The sequence below is a fragment of the Diospyros lotus genome, chromosome 12 (assembly GCF_014633365.1).
Source record: "Diospyros lotus cultivar Yz01 chromosome 12, ASM1463336v1, whole genome shotgun sequence".
NCBI lineage: Eukaryota > Viridiplantae > Streptophyta > Magnoliopsida > Ericales > Ebenaceae > Diospyros > Diospyros lotus.
In genome coordinates, this window is record NC_068349.1 from 2330139 (window position 1) to 2342854 (window position 12716).

Below are 12716 nucleotides of genomic sequence, written 5' to 3' on the forward strand. Positions count from 1 at the left end.
TCAACAATGCAAAAGTTCCAGAAGATTCCAAGTGATATACACAACCATGAAACTTTCTTTCCATTAGGTATAAAGTACCCATTTTTGCAACAAACTGAAAAACCATATCAGTTAAGCACTCCTTTGATTACAGTATCAGAAAGCACTTTTGGTGAACATGAATTTGTATGTGTAACACAGGGTACCAAGATGCTTCTTGCATCCAGACAAAAAGCCTTCTCAGAAGACTGGTATACAGCGTGTGAAAAGTATGAAGCCAAATATAGGAATTCCCAAAAAAAAAGAAACAAAAACCATTAGTCATGCAGCACCAGTCATTACTTGAGCAAACTGCTCAGCCAATGCAATATCTCCTTTCCTTCTCCAAGTCCTCTCCATCTTACAGTAAATAAGCCAGAAATATAATGTAGTTATGCTCACTTTATCTTCCATTCTTTTCCTGAAACCTTGGTCCTGTGAAACAAGATATGAACCAAAAGATGAGATATATGCTATGTCATCTGTAGCATGACATTGCATGATATGTTTGAACATACCAAGTCTATTAACCTCGGATGTCCTCATGATTCTAAGCCTTTTCACAGAGTCAAGAAACATCCTGCACACAAAACATAACCACAATGTGTCAATCATAACAAACAGAGGGACCTTGATTAGAACATCCAGTAGGAAATGGTGAAAAGATTTGAAAAGAACACTCCGACATGTGGTAAGAGAGGGAAAATACTTCAAAAATTAAACAATCTCTCCTAAGTGCTTCCCAGATGTTGATGGGGAGCTTTGTGCCTTAACCTCTAGTCCTGTTTTCAGATGTCCTTAAGTTTCACTTGCATTAAATAAAGATACAAACCCCCAGACTTTTAGCATAGAACTTTGATATTGCTGGTAGGGCAGCATCAAGAAGCCTCAAAATATCCAAATGCTTAAGTGACCATTCAGACTAATTACATGAATCGATGCAAAAAATGTATAGGTTTTCTTTCCATGTGGAGAAATAGAAAGCAATGCAAAAGTTTGGCACAAATCCCAGAAAGATGAAGGATTTTTTTTTTTTTTTGGTTCATATATTTTCCTTTTAGAATGAATTTCACTCTGTCAACTAATTCAAGAGCTGGAGATTAGATATTTGTCAGAAATGCCAGTGCTTCAACCACAATGCATAATCAGATCACTTGATCATTTATGCTCTAAATATACCAATTATTGGCATCCAAAAGTCACACTTGGTTCCTGGAAACAAAGTAATGGTGGCAACCAACAAATAAAAGAGTAGAATATCGAAAATATGCCTAACTTGAGTTGTGTGTTCCTAGGCACTTTAAGAGGTATATAATGCATGGAGGAAGTCTAAAGAATCAACTTTAAGGTTAGATTCCATTAATCAGATTGGATCAAAAATTGCATTTCATTGTGCAAAGAGTCACCTCATACAAGTTAGATAATTATCAAGCACCATTTCTGTATTTTGTTCTGAGAGGAGATACATACCTCCAAGGGACATCACCAACCAGCATCCAATCACTGTCTTTGTCTTCATAGGTAAGCACAAACTCAGATGATCCATCCAATAGCTTTGAGGATTCGGTTGCTTCTATCATTATACCGTTCTCCTCTACACTTGATACTAATGATGTAGACATTTTCAAATGAGTGATGTTTACATAAACTCTATCCAAACAGCCAAACTTTACCTTGTCATCCAGATCAAAGGATTCCACATGAAACTAGATTTACATTTTATTTAAAATGAAATGTACAGAAGATTTTTTTTTTAATAGTAAACTGTGCAGAAGATCTTTTATAAAACTGTAAAATTGAAAAATCAATCAGGCTTTATAGTTCATTGTATGCTACACTTTCTGACAACAGAAGAACAACTAAAGTTCCTAATTGGAAGAGTTATTAGGAGGCTGAGATATGCATCTGGATCAGCTTGACCACAAGAAGAGAAGAATCTAAAAGTCTGGTACTCATGCAAGTTAATCCTTAATAAGCAAGCTTTTAAAGCCATAAAATGAACACCTAAAAAGTTGGGATGAGCCTTGTGGTTTTGAGGGGTTGAGTTTAAAGCAAAAAATGTACGATAATGAAAAAGTCATTGAATATCTAGACCATGCTAGGAAGGAGACAAACAGCTCACCTCTTGCACCAATAGTTGTGGTCGGTCTATCAAACATGTCCTCCAGTGTTTGGGCCAAGGTCTTATAACAGCTATGAGCACTCAAATCCACTTTTCTTCCAATAGGATCTCCATCCATGTTCACTTTCACAAATGGGGAAGTCTTTGGCTGTGCTTTCACCTTGACATTGCTGTTGTTTTTATTGCTATTACTGTTGGTCATCTCTACCACGCTGTTCTCGCTTTTACTTTTCCCAACTGTTGATTGGAATTCTTCAGTGGCAGGTAATTTTGCTTGGTTCACCAAGCTGTTCATTCGATAAGCTCTTATAGGAGGCCATCCCACAACTTGGCTGCCTCGTGAATCAAATTAAAAGGTAAAATCTTAGTGTACAAAAATAATGGCAGTACTAAGTAGCTGCACTACAGTCACCGCAAGGAAATATGTTCACATCAAACCGCAAGAACCACATGGTGAATTAGCCATTATAATTAAAGGTGAGCATGGTCAACAATGCCAAAATACCATCTTAAAAGGAAAATAAAGACAATAATTTTTACAATAACGTTAAATTGGCCACTCATGTAGAATGGACAGACAAATAGAATGCACACATAATCAAAAAAATTGAGTGCCATTTTAAACTGGTAAGTGGATGGGAACAGGAACAGGGTATGCTACATATTCTAAAGTATTACACTATTAGAGAAAATTTTAAATGTTATTATTAGAATCCAAATGTTTGTTTATGATATTTCTCCTCCCCGCCAAAAAATAAATAAATAAATACATTTAAGAATAAAAAAACCCAAAAATATTGGGATTGCTAGATCCAGTTATTTGGAAATGTGGTGCATGCAAAAGGTGCATGCCAGTTCAAAATTCTCCAAAAACATTATATATATATATAGAGAGAGAGAGAGAATTGTGATAACTAGACCAACTTATTTAGAACAAAAATGGTACACTCAGAAGTTTGCATGCCAGTTTATCATTGTTTTTTGATACATAGATTAAGCAAAGGTTCAAATCAATTATAACTCAATAGTCTGAGGGCCTCTAGTGTGGGATTGTAAGTCATCGACCTTATCAATGCCTAAAGATTGTAACAAACACTAGCTGGAACAGAAGCAATTCTATGCATGCAGATATTTTGCAAATATGCTCGCATAAGGAGTTGAATTTCTTATCATCCTAGAACTCAACAAAAAAAAAAAATGTTATATGTCCATTGTAGTTGTGGAAACTCCATTATCCATAATTTAGGTGCTGGATTATCCCTAATGAATTCTGTTAGCAAGCAATCTCAAATTGCTGTTCTATGGGCATCTGAACATAACCTTTGCAGCTACCAACAACTCAGGAAAGAACAAGGCCGACACAAAAGTTAATTGTTAGACATAAAAACCCTTAATCATTGGAGAAGGATGGGGGGACGATCCATGCCAATACTGTTGGTATTGTAAACAATACAAAGTCCATGAAGCTTTGCAGTTAATTTTTCGCACATCAGTGCCCTATCAAGCAAAGACGACAATATTTTCACCAATACCAGATGACAATTCTCCCTAGCCAAAAAATGCAATCCTCCAAAGAGTAAAAAAGTGATTTTCATTTTATTTTGCTACAGCTTCATCTTCAGTTTACCCTTTGAACTTACACATGGTATCTGGACTATGCAGCATCTTTCTTCCCTCCTTTCGCAACCCTAATATCCAACCAATTCATTCAAACAACCCCCACCACCAGTATACCATTCTCCCCTAACAATTTTACTTCCTCCAAAGGTCTTTTTATATTTTCTGTAAATCTACATTGATATTAGATTTTTGTAATCATGAGGATATTTCGATATTCCAACACAGAGTATCAGATAGAACAGAGACTAGAGAACAAGAACCAAGAGAAAAGGAAACAAAAGGTGCATTTTATTTGTGGAATCAGATTCCTCGAAATGCAATATGTACAATAGAGAACTAAGGAAACAGGGTTTTGCACATAGCTACAGGGTAAAAAGACATGGGTATTGGAAAAAAAAGACAGATACAGATATATAAGTCAACAAAAGAAAAGAAACTTATAGAAATTGATCAGAAATACAGGCAAGCAACGCAGCAAACCGCAAGGCTATCAGTACCTAAGAAAGCTCAAAGATAAACGGAAAGGGGCGCAACAAAGCTACCTGGCACCACCATTAGCGGGCGGTGAAACAGAACCAGCCGAGAAACTAACTCTGGCCATGAAGGCAGGCGACGATGATGAAGACGACAAAGACAACGGAGACGAGGCAGCAGAAGAAGAGGAGGAAGAAGAAGGAGGGTTTGAAGCCATGGAAGGGAAGTCTTTAGCCGTCAGGATCCTAGCATATTGACCCCAAGGGGCTAATTTGGACTTGATATCGCCGGAGGCGGCGGCGGCGCCGGGAAGGCTCAGGACGAGGCCCAACTCGAGTTCAGAGCCATCCGGGTAAGTGGAAGACTCCGAGGAGCTGAAGGCCACGGTGGACATCGAAATCAGGCGACTCTGTTTCTTCTCTGTAAACCCGGATTACCCAGTTCCCTCTCTGTAGCAAAAGTACGAAAGCGAGATGCCTGGGAGTTGGGGGAATAAGACCGAGGCGTTTGGCAGCCAGGAAAGCGAAGGAAAGGAGGGGAAGGGAAAGCAGGCGGGTGGGTGGGTGGGTGAAGGAAACAGTGGTTAATGATTACGAGTTAGGATTGGGCGATTGGGGGCCCCACCTGTCGGCTTTGTGCGCCTCACTTCCATTCTTGGTTTCTCCACCTGTCGGCTACGTTAAGGTCTTGTTTGGGTGTTGTCTCTTCTGTGTTATGTTGTAATTTTTTAAGTTACAGGGTGAAATTATTATTAATAAAAGTAATATTTGATAATCAAATGTATTATTGTATTACATAATAATTATTTGATTAACATTTTTTTTGTTATATTATAGATATATAAAATGACAAAAAAGTAATATGATCCTTAAAATGATAAGCTCCATAAAAATGAGTTGTTCATAAAAAATACAACATTATTTTATTAAAAACTGTTTTTTTGAAAAATCAAAATAAACCGCAACTATGCTTCAAAGGTACAACAATACCAAACAGTTCCTAAAATCATGACAAACCAGGCTGGTCACTCTTCAATCTTGTAAGATAATAGAGATATTTTTAATATTTAAATAATAATTATTATATTTTATGATTTTATACCTTTATCTAAATTTTCTTTTATTGTTATTAAAATTATTAATACAATAAAATATCTTGACATTTTCTCTCTCCTTTTTTTTTTAATCTGACGAACTGAAAATTTATTTCTTTCTTAAGCATTATCAAAATAATAAACAGTAAAATTCCAACTAATTTACTATGTAAAGAGAAAAAGAGTGAGTGGGGAGAAAATGTAAAGGTATTTTTATCATGTTAAAACTTTTAACATCTGTGCAGTAATAATAGAAAAAAATATAACTTGAAACGTTAAGAAAAATCTTTATTATTTCTCAAATATTACTTACTTTTGAAATGATATTTGAAGAGCAACAAAAAGAGTGACTCCCTCTTAAACATTATCTTTACATCACGCTAGTTTAAAAGAAAAGCACAAAACAAAAACTTGATTCATTGATTAGGAAAATGGTGTATTTTTACCCAGTAATTATAATAATACCAAATTGGCAAGTATGCATTCATTCATTTAAAGAACAGTACAACACCACCATCACTCGTGTACAAGGGTGCAGAATGGTACAAAAATTAGGGTACAAATACAAATTCTATTGATCTATGTATTATTGTGTTTCCATGGCCTCACAAATCTAATTACAGCGCCAATATCAATTCTAATTGTTACAATTCTCACCTTCTTCGAATTTGCGTTTCCCCCAAGAAAACTGAATGCAATGTTGCATCCTCCAAATCATCTTTGGCCTTGAACCTGCAGGATGGATCATGGATCTGCCGCAGCAAATTGCAAATATATGAGGAGTTTGGGAATGCAACAGCAACAGATAAGAAGCATCACGAAGCTCTGGTACTCGTGTGTGGGTTAGAGAAGAACAGCTGCGCGGTGGAGGAGGAAAGGTCTGAGAGAGAGCTAGGATCGTTCATCGCCCCCCCAGTTGTTCTTTTCCTTTGGCCCGGTAGGCCCTTCCTCGCCATACAGCTCCACCGGGACCTTGTCAAAAATGTTGGCCACTGAATATCGAACAGACAGTGGCAACATGTTGAGAATCTTATCCAGCTCGGTTCTGGAATCATACACGACGGCTGGACCCCATTCTCTCATGTACTGCAACCATCGTGGCTCGCTGACCACCCCGTCTCCCAGATACTCTGCTGCAATGACTTCGTAAGAAATGCTTGAATCGACATAGTATTTGCTGCGAGCAGCATCGTTCCTCACTCCAATTCCAAGCTTCGCAGAGCCCTGAATGTAGGCGCCGGGATGAGCAAAGCTTGCATGGCCACTTCTGGATGAGTAGACAATAGCTTTGTTGCCTTCTGTGAACTCCAAGTCTGAGGCATCCACCCATTCGCCCCCGCTGTGCTGCGAGAAGTATATGCTCCAGAGCTCCCCGGTGAAGTTGCTTATTCGAAGCGTGAAATGCTCCCAGTCACCCACGTGTTGTCCGATCTTGCCAAACGCGATGCTCACGATTCCAACCTTGAGTGTGGCTGGACCATTGAAGGGACAGAATACCCACATCGCGATATCAGTGAAAGTCCCACCTAAAGCCGGCTTCACATGGACATAGAGGACAGCACTCCCTAAATTGCCATGCTTGATAACACGTCTTCTGTCGTCCTTTGGCAGATCTATCCAATAAGTTCCGTCATTTGCCCCGCCGCCAGGTAAATTCGCGCCTCCAGCATCAATGGCCTCTCCAATCGGTTGACCCCTTGTGTACAAAAGGGCACCACTTTTGAAGAACCATGAAACAGAAGATGGCAAGTAAGCCTCATCGGGATGGAAGAAAAGTGTGGGACCATAGTGCCTGATGAGTGCATGAATCTGATCAAGGTTTGGCATTGCATGAAGAGAGGGATTTAGGTTCTTCAAGCATGCGACATCCAGTTCCTGTCCGGGACTCCAGCAGCTACTGCTGAAAAATGTCCCAACTGAAACGCCTTTCCCGTGCATTCCCCGATGAGAAGGTCTGATGTTCCAGACTCGAAATGGTAATTTGGAAAATTTTATATTCACGCTGAGTATCAGGCGGTGTATTTCACAATTATCAGTTAGGTCAGATCGCACGCATCTAACTTCAGCCAATTCAGGCTTGTCCGGCTTGTTTGAAATCACAAACCCCATTGCTTTATAACCTTCAGGTGGCTGAGGTAGCCAGAAGAAGCCACATCCATCAAGAGTTTCATCACTTCCATCATCTGAACTCCAGACTAGCTTATAATCAACAGGCTTGAGAAGAGCCGGACGCTTATCCTGATTCCAAATGCTAGAATTTTTGGTTTCTGGCAAAGCAACTTCCCGTGCTACAAGTACAAACCCATGTAAAGGCCGGTCATTGGATTGGCAGTAGTGACCAAGGCTGCAAAACCCATCAGGCATTCCAACAGGTTTATAGAATGCAACACCTTTTTTCTTGTCTTGCAAATCATGTCCCCAGATATACTCAAAGTCCGTGATTTCAGCTACTTCTATTTCTCCTAAGTTTATTTTTCCAGCAGCAAATCCTTGACCTGAGAGTCAAAAGGAAAACTGAGTCAGTGAGAATCACCATGCTGTGGCAAGTGAGACATAAGAATGAACTTTCCAACTTCCCACAAGGAAAAGGAATAAAAATAGAAAAAGAAAATAAGAGTTAAAACATTCCACAAGATTGATCGCCATGTACATTTTGTTTAATCATTCTCTAACTTGAACCTGAAAATATTTAGTCATTATGCTCTTTTCTCTAAGTTCCTTTATTCAAAATAGTGAGAATTTTTTTTTTTTTTTCGCGGGGGGGGGGGGGGGGGGGGGGGCGGCAAGAAAGTAGTGATATGGTGGTCTATTTGCAGGTGCACCAGGGAGAGCCTTTGTACAGAGGAACACCTCACTATGGATAGATTGCTTGGCCACCCTCATTATTGAAGAAAGGCAGAACAAAATGAATGCAGAGAATAGCCCATTCAAATATTTAAGAATATGGATAGTAGCAAAATAATGGTAGTCAACCTCATCTATACTATGACAAAAATCACAACTCATAATCTCCTCCAAATGGGATCAGCTACATGAATTCTAGACCCCCGTTCCATATCATCTTTAAGGCCTTATGTCAACTTCATCTATACTAAAAGGAAAAATGAAAGCAAGCAGAAAAAGTGGCAGCAATACTCAAGAAAAATAACCACCCACATATCATTCATCAAAGCAAACTATATGACAAGGACAAGAAAAGTCCAAGTGCTAATACAGCATTTCAGGGATCAGCAAAGGGGGAGACATCTCAAAATTTTCAGCATGCATAATTACTGAAAGATTTTTAAAAATCCACAGGGAAGACAAACTAATTGGACTTGATGGTTCACCAATTAAAACATCCTGAGAGCATAATTTTATGAAGGATTCAGACATATACATTAAAAAACAAGTGCCTTTCTATTTATGAAAATTGAGTCAAATACCCAGGAGTCTAGAAAACGAATTTTTTCTTCAATTAAGAAGCAATACGGCTCCAAACAGAGAACTTGGAAGTGCTAAAAGTTTGGTACTCAAAGAAACTCAGAGTTGTCCCTTGAGTAATTAATGAGAGAATGGTGGAAGGCAAAGAGCAAGAAAAATTTTCCTATTGAAATGGCGGTACCCTTTTTCATGATCAAAAGTTAAATTTGATGCCATATGCCACTAAGAAAGGGTATAAGCAAATAGATGAGTTTTTCTCTCCTATTCCTCTCTTAATGAAATACAATCTCTCAGAACCTCCCCTTTGTCCGTCCACCCCAACTCTCACTAATATGCATACACAGTGATATTCAGCACAAGCGCAACCATGAAACTTGTTTCTTTCAAGAACGCAGATGGAAATGCAGGAAGAAGACGTCCTTAGTCAATAGAAAATTACATTTACATATGTATAGGCTGTTGATTAAAATTCGTAACAAGTACCTCAAAGACAATGGCAATGCTGATGAACTTGTTCATTGTGTTGAACCATCCATAGCAGATTGCGAAGATATACCTTTATTACATTGGTTACCGTTAATATGTATACACAGATACACATATTTACAGATAGTCAATGAAATTTAATGCATGAAGGAAAGAGAAAATTGACTTGAAAGAACATCAGTTTGGGAATTAATCAAGACAAATATTTTTCTCAATCAAATCGATCCAATGAAGAAGTTTTCATTCACAATCATTGACCATGTCTCGTACAACACAACTGAAGCCACCATATAATTAAGAACTGGTCACTAATATTTCCGCACGAAACCTTAACGCAGTCTTCTAAATCTAAGCCTTCTAGGAAACCTAGTTTGGCAAGTTTTAGCACAGAAGAAAAAATGTAATCCATGGCCAGCCCTAGGAAGAAGACGGAGAAGAAGAAATCGAGCAAAAACTGCTCCAGAAGAAAGAAGGAAACAGAAAAACACAATTTCAATCAACACTTGTAGCAACTGATCAAATTCCTCTTACATGCCGCCGATCGACATAAAACTATCCAAATTACCACCAAATTGATCAAAACCACAAACGGAATCAGGGAAATCATAAATCATACACCACCTTGGGGCCATTGCGGAATGGGAGCCGGAAGAGAGAAAGCGTCGGGCAGGGGCGATAAGAAATCGACGATTCTACTCCAATGGAAGCACCGGCAGTCGAACATCGTCTGAACCGAACACGGGGCCTCCCGAATGATGGCATCAACCGTCCAAATCAAATTCAATTCAAGCTTCTGTTTTTTTGGGGGGGGGGGGCTTCTTTTCTGCAAGCTCCGAGGGAGTGGGACCCGTGGCAGCTTCTCGCTTTCTCCCTATTTTATTTTATTTTTTCAGATATATTAGGATTTATTAAATATTTACTAATAATATATAAGCAGGTAGTGTTTAAGCTTTTATTTTTTTACAAATCATACATAAGCAGAACGTTTGGCTAGGCTTTTATTTTTTAAATTTTTAAGCTAGCTAGTATTTAAGTTATTTATAGCGTTTAATGCTTAGTTTGGTTACTCTTAAGCTACGTAGTGTTTAAGCTATTTATAGTGTTTAAATTAAATAACTTTTAAGCTGATAATATGTTTAAATAAATGTCGACGTTTGATTTCGGCCGACCGTGATTCGTTTTGGGCCGCGGTGAGTCAATCCAAAAAAAATACCGAGAAGGAAGGAAGAAAACCCCCCCCAAAGTTCCAAGCGTGTACACCAGAATCTTTTACGTGGTTCGGCCAGAACGATGCCTAGTCCACGGCCGCCATCTGATTATTCTCCCAGAGTGGCGGTATCTGATTATTCTTTTCTGTCCCTCCTCCTTGCTCCTCATGGCCCCCTTTATTTCCATTTTTCTTGAGGGACTTTTACAATCTAGATAATATATAAAAATACAGTGTTTGTATAATGGGGGACAAATAGTTCTTACCGCCTTCGCAAGACCGGGAGTGGGATCCTCATTACGAGGGGCATGGGCTGTTACAGATAAAGTGATCGGACCCTACCTCTGACTTCTCAGCAGCTTTGCCGCTCATGCGAGCTGGAGGTTTTAGGCGAGCGACCTGGATGGTCCAGCGATCTGGAGGATATTTCAGGAGCTCGTTAGTCGATTGCTCCGAGCTCGTTGGGGGATTACCGGGAGCTCGCCATACGCTCGCTTTACGAGTTCCGGATCTTTGATGGAGGCTGGACCTTCCTTGACGAGGTCGTCCGGGCCTTCTCGGCCTTGGGTGATTGGGCCGGTCTATTGGACCGAGTCTGGCCCATGCGGGGTGATGCGGGAAATACATATAACATAAGCCCCCCAGTTCGTGGCACGATCTTCGTGCTGGGAACTGACGCGTGCCAGCTGTTCTTCCATCCCTCCAACTTCTGTCCAATCACCTTAAGTCTCGTCGTTCCACGCAGCACGCTTTGTCGGCAGCGCATTTAATGCGCGCCCCCTCCCCATTTCTGCGCATGATTAAACTCGTGGGACCCACAAGCTGTTGTGCGGCCGCTGGATGCCAAGCATGTGATAAGTCGTCATTCGATCCGACGGTTGGGATGGATCAGGCCGTCAGTATAAATAGTGGGGAGTGTCCACCCGCTTCTTCTTTCACGCTATTTTGAAACTCCCTCAAACCTTTGCCTCCCTGCTTTCTTGTTTTTTCTCTCTCGAGGCCTCCGTTATCGCCGTGCTTTCAGACGTCTGCCGTTCTCGTCCGGTGCTTGGTACGAGTCCCCATTCAGTCGTCAAGCGCAGCTTTTAGGTAAGTTTGTCGTGACTTTATTCTTCTTCTAGTGAGGCCGTCCACCGTTGGTTAGCCGTCGGTGGTTTCTCTGGCTTCGTCGATCGATGTCGTTCTCATTTTTGGAGAAACGGCACGATTCGGTTTGTCGTTTGCTGGGCCTTTGGGTCCAATGACCTTAGGATTAGCTTTTCATGGAACACCGGGCTTGCGGCTGCAGCCCCTCCGCCCTAGGCGGTACCCCTTTTGCGAAGCGCTCGGCCTGGAAGACCTAGGGGACGTTTTAGGGTTTTTCTTCTAGTTTCTTGAGGTCTGGTTCGCGACTTGCGACCTGACTGTTCTCTCTTTTCCTTTGTAGATGTCCGACCAACACCGTGGAAATTCAGGTCAAAAGCGCTGCAATTATATCGTAGGAGAAAACGACACTTCGAGCTCCGAAGATTGTCTCATTATGGAGGGCCAAAATCTTGGGGGTGCGAGCTCGGGGTGCAGGGAGGTCGCCGTCCCGACCTCTCGGGAAACCGAGCTGAAGGTTCAAGATCAGATCGCTGCTGATCTTGCGGTCTTCAAGAGATTCTCGTCCAAGGCCAAGCTTCACGAGGTGATGACTTGTGCTCAGAAGTTTCGTCTCCCCAGGACCTGCCGAGTATACATCCCTGCATCGAGCTCCCATGCAGCCTACCCGCCAGCCAATTTCGTAGCTATTAGCCCCCAACACCTCGAGTCTGGCTTTAGGTTCCCAATAGCCCCGTACCTTATCGCCCTCTTGAACGATGTCAAGCTCGCCCCCTTCCAACTAACACCGAATTCGTATGCCCAACTTACTTCTTTAGCCGTTTTATTCCTTATAAACAAACTTCCTCTCCCTTCCCCAAAACTGATAAGATTTTTATTTTCTTTCAAAAATGCCAAGGACGGGCTGTATTACCTGGCGGCCCGTCCTTCTCCGTACAAGGCCGCCCTTCCTCAGGGTAAAGCAAAGGGGAAGTCCAACGTGGGCGATTACAAGTCCAGTTGGTTCTTCGTGTCTTGCCCTTCTGATTAGTGGTTAATTTTATAAAAATTTTGTTATAATTATATCCTTCTTTTGATCTTAAAAATAGTTTAAATTAGATATTAATATATATTTTATGGTTATATGCAAGTTTAAATTGAAAAATGAATGAAATGAAATTTTAAAGTAAAATTTAATAATAATAATAATA

General features: G+C 40.4%; 2 protein-coding genes across 2 annotated transcripts; both read right to left on the reverse strand.

Annotated features, from left to right (window-relative positions):
* Positions 1-107: 107 nt before the first annotated feature.
* LOC127814192 (auxin-responsive protein IAA13-like) lies at positions 108-4804 on the reverse strand. The gene is made up of 5 exons (XM_052355525.1): positions 4303-4804; positions 2141-2472; positions 1489-1624; positions 537-598; positions 108-453 (listed from the first exon to the last, which is right to left on the reverse strand). Exons 1-5 carry the CDS (start codon positions 4626-4628, stop codon positions 422-424), a joined length of 888 nt encoding a protein of 295 aa, XP_052211485.1. The 5' UTR covers positions 4629-4804; the 3' UTR covers positions 108-421.
* A 1194-nt stretch (positions 4805-5998) lies between these two features.
* On the reverse strand, positions 5999-10038 carry LOC127814191 (hypothetical protein At1g04090). The gene is made up of 2 exons (XM_052355524.1): positions 9858-10038; positions 5999-7822 (listed from the first exon to the last, which is right to left on the reverse strand). Exons 1-2 carry the CDS (start codon positions 9958-9960, stop codon positions 6219-6221), a joined length of 1707 nt encoding a protein of 568 aa, XP_052211484.1. The 5' UTR covers positions 9961-10038; the 3' UTR covers positions 5999-6218.
* Positions 10039-12716: the final 2678 nt, after the last annotated feature.

Excerpts from the sequence above, each read along its gene's own strand:
- LOC127814191 (XM_052355524.1), bottom strand. The coding sequence starts at position 9,960 with ATGTTCGACTGCCGGTGCTTCCATTGGAGTAGAATCGTCGATTTCTTA. Across the intron at positions 7,823-9,857 it reads CATTCCGCAATGGCCCCAAG|GTCAAGGATTTGCTGCTGGA; the intron begins GTGGTGTATGAT and ends TTTGACTCTCAG.
- LOC127814192 (XM_052355525.1), bottom strand. The coding sequence starts at position 4,628 with ATGTCCACCGTGGCCTTCAGCTCCTCGGAGTCTTCCACTTACCCGGAT. Across the intron at positions 2,473-4,302 it reads CCCGCTAATGGTGGTGCCAG|CCAAGTTGTGGGATGGCCTC; the intron begins GTAGCTTTGTTG and ends TTCACGAGGCAG. Across the intron at positions 1,625-2,140 it reads CACAACTATTGGTGCAAGAG|TATCAAGTGTAGAGGAGAAC; the intron begins GTGAGCTGTTTG and ends CTACATCATTAG.